General features: G+C 39.9%; 1 protein-coding gene across 1 annotated transcript; it reads left to right on the forward strand.

The window, feature by feature from the left end:
• Positions 1-1,421: 1,421 nt before the first annotated feature.
• LOC147885689 (protein DMR6-LIKE OXYGENASE 2-like) lies at positions 1,422-4,367 on the forward strand. Its single transcript, XM_087396497.1, has 4 exons — positions 1,422-1,760; positions 1,885-2,126; positions 2,206-2,536; positions 3,971-4,367. The coding sequence occupies exons 1-4, from the start codon at positions 1,527-1,529 to the stop codon at positions 4,217-4,219; spliced, it is 1,056 nt and encodes a 351-aa protein (XP_087252623.1). The 5' UTR covers positions 1,422-1,526; the 3' UTR covers positions 4,220-4,367.
• The last annotated feature ends 9,456 nt before the right edge of the window (positions 4,368-13,823 follow it).

Genomic DNA, 13,823 nt, shown 5'->3' on the forward strand with positions numbered 1-13,823 from the left:
TGTCCTCTGTCATTTTCATGATTAGCTAGGAATACAGCCATTGCATATTGAGCTAGATATCTTTATATCATGTGAAAAGTATGCAACCAAAATAGAGAAGCACTTTGAAATGCTAAATCCTCAATTATTCCATTATTACCTTTATGTAAAACTATATATGTCAAGTATCTTTATGTCAAATGAAAAGGTATGACATCAAAATGATAAAGCAATTCACCTCTCTGTAAAAACATTTATCATTTTTCCTCTATACTTCTTATTTATTTTAATACATGTAGATCTCCTCTCCAGAATGGACCTAGTTGAAAAAATTAAAATATATCTATCTAAGAAGGTACTTGGAATGTCTTGTGTAACGAGTTTGTGATAGCCTTTGTAATGCAATAACATGTTTTATTTTAATTATAAGCAATGCATATGCAAGGGCACATTTGAAGTTAGTGTTTTACTCGGGGGGGTCACTATGTATAAACCCTCTATATCACGTGCGTTCAAGGCCTATTTTTAAAATCCCTTATCTGTAAATTTTTCATTAATAAAATGTACCCCTTTTCTATACAAATCTGTAAAATTTTTCCAAAACTCTTTTAAATATTCCCTTATGTATATTTATTTCTGTAAATTTTAAAAAAAAAAATATCCTTCTGTTGAACTCACGTGATAGGGTTACATATGATGAGTGACCCCCCCGAGGTGTTTTATGAGAATCCTGAGTGTAGTGCCACATGCGTGGAGAAACTTCCAATCTCTTCGATTTTTAAGGAGGTCTCAAGTCATTTCAACTTTCTTGAAAGCAATATATTTCTATGGACCATGCAATTTTATGCACATATGTGTTGCATGATAGAAAGAACTAGCCACATGGATCTTGCAAACTGAGTGTAGTGCCACATGCGTGGAGAAACTTCCAATCTCATCATTTTTTATGGAGGTCTCAAGTCATTTCAACTTTCTTGAAAGCAATATATTGCTATGGAGCATGCAATTTTATGCACATATGTGTTACATGATAGAAAGAACTAGCCACATGGATCTTTCAAACTGGTTTAGGGTTTATCTTTTACTCGCATATCATGAGCGTAAGTTTCGTACATGGGAGGTTCACTGTATAGAAAACTAGACTTTCATGCGCATTCAAGACATATATTAGAAACCCCTTATCTGTGGTTTTGAGTTTTAAAAATAGCCCCTTTTCCTATAGAATCAACTTTTTTCCAAAATCCATTAAAAAGACCCCGTATGCAGTTATAGTTCTCTAAATTTACATCCAAAAAAGTGACTTTAGTTTAATAATACCTTATCTTGAACTCACATATTTTACTTTAATAGTACCTTCTCTTGGACTCCAAAAAGTGACTTAATTACTTTAATACATATTTCCAAGTGAATGAACTCTCTATACTCACATATTTTCAAGTGAACCTAACCCACATAGGTCTCATAAGCTGTGAGAAGTAAGCCAAGGCATACGATCATCTTCTTGCTCAGCTTTTGAAGCACTGTTCTTCCAAGTCTTCTTCCTACCCATGGCTCTTTCAGAGGAGAATGGAGGCCGCCCCAAAGGCATCAAGGAATTGGTAGACCACGGAATCGTTTCAGACCACGTACCCTCTGAATATATTCGGCCTCTTCACGACCGACCTTGCTTCTCTGAAGTCTCCTATGACGAAGAGATCCCCCTTATCGATCTCTCAGATGACAACCGTAGCCACTTCCTACAGAAGCTCGGCCGTGCTTGTGAAGAGTGGGGTTTCTTTCAGGTCAGCATCTTGTCTTTGTTCCCTTCCGCTCAGCTAACCAATGATAGTAACCAGCAGCACATAGATCTCTGCATGGTTCGCACAATCGGGCCGCAGCTCTGACATTGTTTGGCTATATCCTTAGGTTATAAATCATGGCGTTCCACAACCTGTTGTCGACAGCGCGTGGGCAGCTGCTCAAAGCTTCTTTCAACAGTCAGCAGAGGAAAGAATGCGTTTTCATTCACAGGACTTCGGGAGGGGCGTCGTTTATTCGTTAAGTTTCAATCCTGACAAGGAAGAGGTCAAAGAGTGGAAAGATATCTTAACTATTCGACGTCTTCCGGGCTTGTGCGACGGTTTCCAGACAGCACCGGAAATCTGCAAGTAAGTGACGCTTCCAACGCTAGATTATTTCGCAAATATGATATGATCGCTAAATTTTTTGTGTTCGGGTGCATTTCAGAGAAGCTTTCCTCGAGTACGTCACAGAGCTACAGACGCTTGCAACGCTGATATACGGAGCTATCTTTGAAAGCCTCGGGTTGAGTGCGGAATACTTGGAGACGGCATTGCCGGGGATTCGTCGCTTAATTCAATCCGTGAATTATTATCCGCGTTGTCCAGACCCGAGTCTGACGTTAGGATCGATTGCCCACTCGGATGTGAGCTGTCTGACGATAGTACTGCAGCGGGAGGGTGAAGTACCAGGACTGCAAGTAAGGAGGGCCAACAAGTGGGTAGCAGCGAAGAGCGTTGCAAATGCGTTTGTGGTCAATGTGGGAGATCAAATCGAGGTGTGTTTCACTTCAATCAGTGCTACATATTTGTTGCCCATGCTGTGGAGGTACGCAATCGTTTCCACCAAGCTCTCTATGTGTACCTCCACAGCATGTGGAAACGACTGCGTACGTCCACAGCATGTGGCCTCTATCATCTCCTCATGATTCGTGCTACATGTTTGTTGCCCGTGGCCACTAGGTCGTCATAGGTTTTCACTACCGTCATGCTTTGTAGGAACTACTCGAAACTATGTCGTCGTGACTCGTCTGCATTATGTTTACTTGATTTCCAGCCTTAAAAGAGACTGAAAATCAGTTTCGACAAGAGGCTGGAGAGAAGAGAGAGAAAGAGAGTTCTATCGATTAGAAAGACAAACAAACTCTAGAGATACAAAGTGACAGGACGGCCACAAAGACAGAGTGCAAACACACAAGCAGAGAGATAGGTCCAGCACATGTCTCTCTTCCGATAGCATTCCATCAAGAAGATTCCTATCGGATGTAATCGGATTCAAGGCACATCTCAACCTGAAGATCATCGGACCCTATTGGAGTTACGGGCACATGTTAGGATAGAAATCCGGTAGGTGAGAGAAGCATTCCTATTGGATATCCCCCTCTTGTCGGACCTTGCCTGCCTGTGTAGTCCGATTGCATGAGTTCATCATCCGATTGCCTTCCTTGCTTGAACCACCCCCAAAAAGCTGCATATGCCTAGGGTGAGAGCCCATGCATGCTGAGATATAGAGAAAGAGAGAGAGGAAGAGAGACATTGAAATAAACATAATAAAGACAGCAGTGAAAATCAAAAAAGGGACAACCTACACGTGCATGTAGAGGAAACTGAACAAGCATAACAAAACATCGAGAGAGAGAGAGAGAGAGAGAGAGAGAGAGAGAGAGAGAGAGATGCCTTGAGGAGGATGCTCATTTTCTCTACCTTAGCCAGATTGTTGCCTTCCATATTGGAGTTCCAAGAGTTTATGTCCATTGTTTTGCATTCAAACATTTCCCTTGCTTCTATTGATTAGTGTCACAAGGCGACATAATGCTTCTATTATCTACTCTTGTAAAGGCTGATGTGCACAATGTGGCTATCCCAAGTACTTTGCATGATATAGTGTAGCAAAGCATCTCTAGGTTCATGCTCTTTTTAGGATCTTTTTAAAATTGTTGTCGATGAGATTATAGGGAAGAGCGTGGCAAGGGGCAAGCAAGCCATGGGGGGGAGGGGGAGCTAGATTGGGGGGTCCGCTGTATGTTATGTGTATTCTTCTCTTTGTATCACACATAGATGCATGCACAAATGCAGACACACATGCATAAAGATACATTCCTATGTGTATTCTTCTCTTTGTATCACACACAGGTGCATGCACAAATGCAGACACACATGCATAAAGACACATTCCTATGTTTAATAAGCCTCGTTTAAGGATGTGGTTGCAGATCTTGACCAATGGGAAATACAAAAGTGTGGAGCATAGAGTGGTGACTAACTCTAAAGGTCCAAGAATGTCCATTACCAATTTCTTTGGGCCAACAGAAGACACCAAGATTGGTCCCCTATCAAAATTGATTGATCAAAATAATCCAGCACTATTCAATGAGACAACTTTTGGCCATTATTTAAACAATTTCCATGGTCAGAAAAAAGTATCAAAAAGTGCTACTCTTAATTTTGCTAGAGCACTTTGATGGCTTGAATGTATGATGGAGGATGATACTATGTCAGCCTATTATATGCTCTCATTAGATCAAGCATTGGATTTTCACTCTTCAACTCTTTCATCATAATGAAGCCTTGGTAGAAATGGTATGGTAAGCATGAAATCATAAATAATGCGTCTTCATAGCTTTTCACAAACATATCATAGCTTTATGGTATATACAATGATCTGACTTGCTTCGATCCAAATGTATTGAAGATCCTTGCCATTGTCCTCAACTCTAGTTTGTTGAATCCTCTAGGCAAGTATTTTGCTTTTTTCTTTGAGCATAAAATTTGATTTGCATGAAAAATATGTGTGTATAAACAACCGAAAATTTGATTAAATCACTAAATTCAACATAATTGTTTGAAATTTATAAACATTGTGCTATTTTCATTGCCATGCTTATAACAATAAAAAATTTGATGCCAGTTCTTTGAGTATTAGGAAAATTTGTAAAGTAGCACTATAGATGAAGAAACTAGACATGTAATTAAGTTTGGCAATTGGGACCATTTCTTACTTTTCCTCTTACGGCCATGATGTCTTTGCTAATCTTCCAAAGCTCAAATGTAAATCCTTGCAATTCTTTCCATAATAGTTTGACCAAAGAATCCAAGTTGTTGAGCCCCTAAGATTGCCTTTGCATCACTCATTGAATCCACATTGTGCATTAAATATAATATGCCATGTTGTTTTGTAGAAAATATTCGTAGTGGTGCTGGTTTCTCATTATCTCCTTCATTTGTGTTTTTAATTTATGCTTTGGAAAATTTGATGGTTTCTTCTCCTTGATTGAGGAGAAGAGTAACTTTATCCCCATATTATTTCCAAAGGAGTAATACTCTAGCTCCATAAATTTTGAAAAGGCTTGATAATGTGGGGGTTAAAGGTCACTGTGCCTTTACCCCGGTTATGTACAATACTCAAACACATATATAAATGAATGAAAAAGAAGATTAGGGTATTCTGCACCCACCAAAACTTGTGTGGCTCTCTATTTCTCTCTCTCCCTCTTCCGTTCTTGCTTCTGCTGAGAGCACTCTCAACTGGTATCAGAGCCCGGGTGATCTAGTTGAGCGTGCATGAATGCTTGAAGCTCAGCAGCTCTATGGGAGGAAGGAGAAGCTCTGTGGGAAGCTTTATGGGTGACTTTACTTGCATCCGAGTGTGCAGAGACCTTGGAGGAACCTTTGGAAAAGTCACTTTGGTTTTGCGAAGTGGTTTTGAGAGCCTGTTAAGTATTTTCAAAGAAAAAGTCGTTTTTCGAGCTTTTCCATGTTCTGTTCGATGACGGAGACTCCGTATTGACTTGTAGAGGCAACTATTACTTGCTTTTGGTGTCCACTTCACTTTAGGAGCTTGGAAACACCTTCATTCTTGAATCTGGGATCATTTCATGACTCACTGTGTCAGTTTCTGCGTTTTTCTGCCCGGGTGTTGGAACTCAAGTTTGGAGCAACCATTTGCAGATTTGTCAAATCCGGTGGACTCAGGAGGTCCTAAAACTTCTATGTTGCTCATCATTCGCACTCCGGTGGAGTTTACAGACAGCTCTATTTCCAAAACGTTTTTCAATCCGTGTGTTGGACCCAGTGATTGAGACCACGGTTTCCAAAACCGTCTGTCCCATTGCGTTCCAGATGCCCAAAAACCCCTACCTATTAGTTCTTATGTGATTCGGTGGAGGATTTTCAGAGTTATAGATCTATGTGTATTCGATTTCGTCTCTCTGTTATGCATTTTTCATTCTAAGGTTTTGAAACCTTAGATTTATGCCACATGGCAGTGGATAAGTGTTGACTCCCATTTCTCACTCATCGGTTGGGATTTTGGAGTTCCGGCAGAAGAGAGATATTTGCAGATTTTCTTGCTGAGTCCGATTATGCAATGGCACCTATGTTTTGAGGCATCTCAGGTTCTATTTTCAATAGCGATCATTACCGTGGGACTATAATTTCTTGAGCATACATTATCCAGATCACTCTGGTTGCAGTTTGAGCAGTGTGCACTCATTCGTGGTGTGCATTGGGTTGTAGTGGATGATTTATAGGCCATTTGGATGCATTGCGGTCCTTATTAGATACACTGATAGGCCCAAATTGCCTTGTGGGATGCTATTTTTATGGACGCTTTGCACATGGATGCTATTTTATGCTGAGGGACAGCTTTGACACATTGCAAGTGATGCACTGATAGTGCTATGCTCTCTTGGATGAGATATTATTAATGCATATGCCAGTGGACGGTGTTTATGCTTGAGTCATTTGGCACTTATTGGCATTTTGGATTGCCATTGCAGTTGGCATTTTCTTTTGGGCCAGATTTGCTCATATGGATGCATAGTATATGCTCATGAGTCAGATGCTTTGAGACATGAGTTTTGGTGATATTTCACTCTATTATGGCATACACATTTGGGTGCACCTGGTATTTGGTGTGATTCTCTCTTGTAGGCGCTAGCATTTGGTATTTTTGCTTCATTTGCATCATGGCATCCTCTTCCATGTCTGAAAAGGAGTTTTTGAGCATTAAAAAGTTTGATGGGACAAACTTTTCTTTGTGGAAAGAACAAATAAGGGATGTGCTTATTCAAAAGAAGCAGATTAAACCCTTGGAAGGGATTGAAGCTAAGCCTGCAAATATGTATGAGGATGATTGGAATGAGTTGGATGCATTAGCAAAATCTACTATTAGACTTCATCTTGCAGAGTATAAGTGTCGAAAAGGGACTCTTGTGTAGTAGTGATAGTGCCTGCTACTGCAGTGTGAGCACATTTTGAATGCATGGATGTTTTCAATAAGATGCCTTGTGATTATTTTTTGAATCTTGTCATTATCATCATTGTGTTTAAAGAAGAATCGAATTGATGGAGTTATGAGTATTTTTCTCATTTGTCATTTGAGCAACACTCTTAAATAAAAGAAGAGGTCTAGCGCTCACAAAATTAGAAGGTGATGTGGGAGATTTGGAGGCAATCTGTGAACATATCATAGAGATTGACGAGTCTCTGAAGGTGTTGATGGGAATAGGTATTGATGCCTTAACCCTAATAACAAATGAGAACATTCTTTTAAAAATACTCATCCAAGGTCTTCGAACTTATAGTTGAGATGATGAAGAGCATGGGGTTAAAGATACGAAAGACAAGGAGAACATAGACAATGATGATGTATAAAATATTTGACATTAATTTTTGCTATATCATATTATTCCCATTTTTCATTTATTACTTTTATGTTAGTTTTTATTGTTTAATGTTTGATTTGAATATGTTAGATTAGTTGTTTTGTTTGGAATGTTAGGCTTTTCTTATGTGTTCAAATGTACCTAAAATCAATTTGCAAAGATATGAAGAGAATTGGAAGGCACACAACAGCTACATGCCTTATATTGCTCTATTTTAAATTACACAATCTATTAGTATGTTTATTCACTATGTAAATGGAAAAACTTATATTATTTCTCATATGGGTACTTGAATGCACTTTTCAATTAACAACTATTGTCAAGAAGTATGTTCACAACTATTGTCAAGAAATATGTTCACAAATATGGGTACTTGACATGCACTTTTCAATTAACAACTACTATCAAGAACTATGTTCACTGTAAAGATATAGATATAAAAGGCTCTATAGACTTCTTCATGTATGTGGGAACATAGATATTAATGGTGCCCTTAGGAGTGTGAGACATTTCCCATTAGAAAATCCCCATACAAGTGTAGGAGATTGCACTTAGATGAATCTATTCATCTCTAAGAAGACCAAGGAAATCTATACACATATTTAGTGGTTGCTCACATGAGTAGTTAAACTATGATGTGGATGATGCAAATTCTCTCGAAGTACAAGAGGACCTTGAGATGGATGTATCTAGATAAATTTCAAGAGAAACTATAGGATGGTGTGATATGAAGTTGGGGGTAATAAACTTCACACACCTCTTCACTTCCTTCTGCTTTTGAACTGAGTGACAAAGATATTTATCATTGGGAAAGGGACATTAAAAAGAAGCTTTTATGCCAAGATACCACACCATACTTTCCTCCCTTAGATGAGAATGAAGATGGTAACATCCCAAGTGATGTTGTACTCAAGCATAGGGAGAAGAAAAGGATCAACGGAGGCCATAATCTCAGCAAGCCAGTCTGCACCAAAGAGAAGAGTGATATGTTGTTGAAAGAAGATCTTGCGGCTCAACATGATAGGAACTTATATATATCAATGAGTTTGAAGGGGTTGATTGGGCCGGATGGGTAGGTTCTGACGAAACATTGCACCTCCTTCATAAATACCTTTACAATTAGCTCAAAACACTCTGCAAACTATCATTAGACACAGAGTCCTATAACTTTGAGTAGAGAGATGATATAAAAGATTCAAATACATATCGATATGCGCCTTGAGATGGGCTTCGCGTTGATATACATTTTGTAAGAAACAAAGAAGTGGCCAGAAAGCTATGGGCGGTTTACTAGACAGGGGTAAAAACTATCATGAAAACAGACTGTCAGACACAAAGACTCATAACTTTTTGCGGTAGTATTTGATTCAAGATCTAATCACACAAAGACATGCGCCTTGAAGAGATCTTTGCGCTAATATAAGTTTCATCAAAATTGGACTACCGAGCGGAAAGTTATGAGCAAAACACTAACAAGGGGCCAAATTGTCATAAAAATTGTCCTCCATCCATGCTAATTTCGCCTGAGCAGGATGCTCCCTCAAGACTCCACCTTCATCAACGATCCACCACTCATAGATTTTTCCTAGAACAATGTAAGTAACTTCCTTGTTGGCTCAAGAAATGGATGTACCATGTGTGTGCAATGAGCGATCGAATAGAAAGAACTTTTAAGGCTTTGAAAGAAAGAAAAGGGAAGAGAGACTCAAGAGAGAGAATACGAAGTGATCTTCATTGTCAATAGAGTGAGACTCCACTCCAATGCAACTCAAAACACAAGGGAGAATAAGAGGTTTCATACATACAAGAGGGAGCAGAAGCTCCAAGACTACTCATAGAGAGAGAATGAACTAGAGAGAGATGGACTCAAGAGTCTACATAAGAGAATATCTACAAGAGGGAGAGAAGGCTCATGGAAGAGGCTTGAGGAAACTAGAGCTACAGCACACACAGGGTACATACGCTGCTTGAAAGGAGCATTTTCAAAGGACAATAAGCTTAGTGGGCTCAAGTCCCATGATTGGCACAAGGTCTTATAGGTATTCTAAGCTATAGGATTAGTGTACCGATAATCGTGATGCATTAGCATAATTATGATTATGTTATATTGTTGACATGACTTCTTTGTTGCTTTGATAGTTCATCCTCCCAATTACAATAAAAGGGTGCTTACAAGAAGATGTTAGAAATGCTATATTCAAGATCAATGGTATTGTGAGGTATGCTTACTGTCAAATCGCATTGATTGCATTTTCTTCAATTTAAGCTGAATAATCTGTAAACTGATTATGAAAATATCTTACATGGGCATGTGAAATAGGTGGATATTTTAAAAAGAGATCTCCATTTCAAGCATCGAGAAGGCTAGGGTGGAATCCATTGAAGCCGTATGCTTGCTTGAGAAGCACTTATCTTGTATATTTTTCAAGGTATATACCTTATATTTTGTGGGAGGGGTGACATGAAATTTTCATATTTTTCCCTTGCATATTTGAAATTTTTAAAGGAATCCATGCATACTATATATGGACCTTGTCCCCCCATACCCTCGATTTTGGATGAGGATAGTAACATATTACATATTGAGTTGGCACCTAGGCCCTGCTCCCTCACAACAACCCGGGTGTCCTGATGCCTCGGCTGTCACATTGTCCTGCGGGTCTCCAAGCTCTCTCTCCCTGGCCGTGCAGACTTCACTTCCCCCACGGTGCCCCGCCTGTGTGCTCTTTATGGGTGTTTGTCTTGGCTCTAGGCCTCGATGCTGTGGTGCTAGCCCGCTACTCCTCGCTGTCCCCAGTCATGTCTTCACTGCTTTCCAAACATTGCCCATGATTACCAAAGCACATAATTTTAACAAAAACATCAATGCTTTTTTGCAAGCCCACATATACAAGAATTAAGTGAGGTGAGGAGAATGAGACAATATGTAAAATAGTTTTGCCAATATCAATGATGGGCTATGGTTCAATCTCATCCTCAATGAGATCAACCCTTGCCAAACTATCTACTTCAAAATCCAAACAAGTGTTTAGATCTACAAATACATTCAACCTACTACTACTTATGCTAATCATGTGCTCATCGAAATCAGTATCACCAATGGTAGGCTCGTCCTCACGGGTAATGGCCTCAATATCTGTATCTCCTATCTCATGATCATCCTTCTCTCTCGTATCATGGTCATCATCACCTCCATGGCCATGATCATCCTCCATACGCTCCATATTGGTAAATGTACTATACATCACTTTGGAACGTGGCATAATAGGTATGACATGCCACCATCTATTATTATCCACCATTGGTTGATAGACAACCTAATTCAAAGACAAATACAATCATGTTATTTTTGTTGCATCGAAGGTATCAAATATTATTTAAAAGCCAGTATTTTTATATGTGTGCACATTACTTGTTCACATTGTTGCGGTAGTACTAGTGTGTCCTTCCTACTTTGCTAAAACTTTGTGGAGTCAATAGTTACAAAGCCACTTGCATGGCATTTGATTGTTGCATTAGAGCCTCTTTCCACCACGTCCTTAAACCACTTTACATCCAAAACATACACAAAGAAGCATCAAAAGTCAAGCTTAATAATATCTTGGGTTATGCCACAATAATCATCCATGGCTCCATTGGCTCCCTCAAAGCTAGCAATGACGCCGCAATCTTGTGTGTTTCTCTTATCATCAATCCGTTGTGTTCGAAAATGCTTGCCCTCACACCATATAGCATTGAACATAGTGCACTACACCAAGAAAAAATCAATTAAATAAGCAATCTAAATTATTGAAAGCTCCTAACTTATGCATAACATTCTATATACCGACCTTGCTCATGCATCCCCTAGCATACTCCCATTCTTCCATTGTGATATGCATCCCCTCGTCTTTCTCTACTTTCTCCATTTCGTCAAGTAGCCAATCCACATGAATATCCTTTGGAAGTGCTCTTAGATATTGAGGGTATGGCACATGAGATCCGTGGTGTGTATGAAAGAGGGCCCTTTCTTCTTGTCTTCTTGCCTTTGCATCCTCATATCTTGTCACCCATCTTTCCATCACATCACTACTAAGCACGCAATAGAGGTTGATATTATTAGGCAACTCCGTGTCTATTACTTTGTTGCGTCCTTTCCCTTGAGGCACAATAGAGGTCATCCTTAGGTCTTCATCATCTCTCCATAGTCGTGGGAGAGAGCTTTCCACATCAATAAGAAACTCAAAAATATATACAACTGACTCTTGTACCAACCAACCCTCGGCCATGCTACCTTCGGGTCTTTCATTTTGTCTCACGAAGCCCTTCAAGGTCTTCATGAAGCGCTCGAGGAAGAATAACCATCGTGCATGTATAGTACCGCATATAGCAATCTCATCTGCCAAATGCACTATAAGATGTAGTTGGCTTGTGAGAATAGAACGTGGAAATGTCTCCTCCACTAAACAAACCACCTCCACTAACATAACTCGAGCATTCTCAAGCATGGTGGGATCTATTTCCTTTGAGCTCACATACCTAGAAATGAAAAAGTACACCATATTAGCAATATGAACACCTTGCATGGAGCATTGATACAGATCATATTTTGTATCATATAAAGTACCTCACAAGCTCGCCCATCTTGTAAATACAATCCTTCACGTCCTTCGATGCACTACGAGAAATGCTAGTAGGTAGTATGAACTGAACCCATGAGAAGATGGTTGATTAGTTGCTTATAATTATTCACTCACAAATTTGAAAGGAAAAAGATATTATGCACATTAAATACTTACTTGGAGCATCTTGTGCCAATCATGAGATTTCAAGCCATATAATTGCTCTACACCTCTTTTCTTGCTCTTTGTAAAGGCCCCCTTCAAACACCTCATGCATCCAGTGGGAGTACGAATTGTAGTAATAGCGCGCTTCACCGTCGCCATCTCTAGCTTTGATAACCTCCACGGTACACGAGGTAAAAAAACACGCCCGTTTGGTCTCTCTTGTGGCAAAGCTTCACGCATCCTCCCTGTGGTACGTAGATCCTCCCTTATGCCTACGGAATCTCATGTCCCATTCAAATGCTCCCAAATGGTAGATGCCACATTCTTGAAGATATGCACGGGCTCAAACAGGTGATTGATCTTGAGGTGGGACCAATATGGTAAACGATAAAAGATGGAGTATCTAAACAAAAGCTGGTGTTAGCACGCAATCTTTATTTCCAGCCAATATAGCACACAATAGAAGAAAGATATGGAAATATAACAAAGGGGGGTGGGGTGAAACTAAAGGGCTTGGAAAAGAGAGCGAGAGAGAGAGAGAGAGAACCAAGATAGGTTAGTTGCAAAGAGGGAGAGAGGGTGAAGCCATTCTAGAGAGAGAAGGGAGTAGAGAGAGAGAGAACCAAGATAGAGAGGGTGAAGCCATTCTAGAGAGAGAAGGGAGTAGAGAGAGAGAGAGAGAACCAAGACAAGTTAGCTGCAAAGAGGGAGAGAGGGTAAAGCCATTCTAGAGAGAGAAGGAAGTAGAGAGAGTCAAGAGAGAGAAGGAGATGTATGGAGGGTGAAGTTATGGAGAGGCGGGCAAGGGATGAAGCGATAAAGGAGGAGGGGAGGGAGATGTAGGAAGGGATAAAGGAGTAGGGGAGGGGGGGTTGGTTTGGGGAGAAAGGGGATAATAGCATTTTAAGAGCGAGACATTAAAAAGTTGTTGTGAAGATAGCCATCGAGTGTTTCCAAGTCTACAACACCCTTGGAAAGAATGCATTGTGCTTGAAACTCATGTGGAAGTGGCTAAACCAAGCATAAGCCAACTTGAATTCCTTCTAAGTTAAGTAGTTAGCCTCATAAAAGAGGATGAATTTCCCTTACCGAGTCAGGTCCGTGAAGGTGATGGTCATTGTCAACCTTTTTTATATTGCCCTTGCACTGTCCAAGACAATTTGTGCTCTTCCTCAAGGGACCACATGGCTTCAACTCATGCTATAGTAGCCACATGGTAGCTATCACTCCTTGAGGCAATAAGGCAAATGGTCCTAGCATAGAATTCAAAAGGAATGATTGCTTAGATAATTGATATGCCAATGCCAATGGGTAGTGATGGGTGGTGGATTTATAAGTAGTCCTACAGTGCCCATCAGGCCCTTACGAGGGCTTCATCCCAACTATATGGAGGGATATTACATATCTTGAGGAGAATTTAGGATGAGACCTTGTTGGTACTTTTAGCTTGCTCATTGGTCCTAGTTTAGTGGGCACAATATTAGCAATGAAAATTTTTATAATGTGCCATGAAGGATTGCATTGAACTTCATTTGTGAAGTGAGTCCCTTTGTCATTGATGAGCTCCTATGGGCACCTGAATCTAGGAAAATTTTGCTCTATAATGGTTGGAGTGTTCTTTGCAATCCTTGTGG

This window comes from Dipteris shenzhenensis, chromosome 25, assembly GCF_047967505.1.
Source record: "Dipteris shenzhenensis isolate YYH24624 ecotype China chromosome 25, Dip_SZ_1.0, whole genome shotgun sequence".
In the NCBI taxonomy this organism is placed as follows: Eukaryota; Viridiplantae; Streptophyta; class Polypodiopsida; order Gleicheniales; family Dipteridaceae; genus Dipteris; species Dipteris shenzhenensis.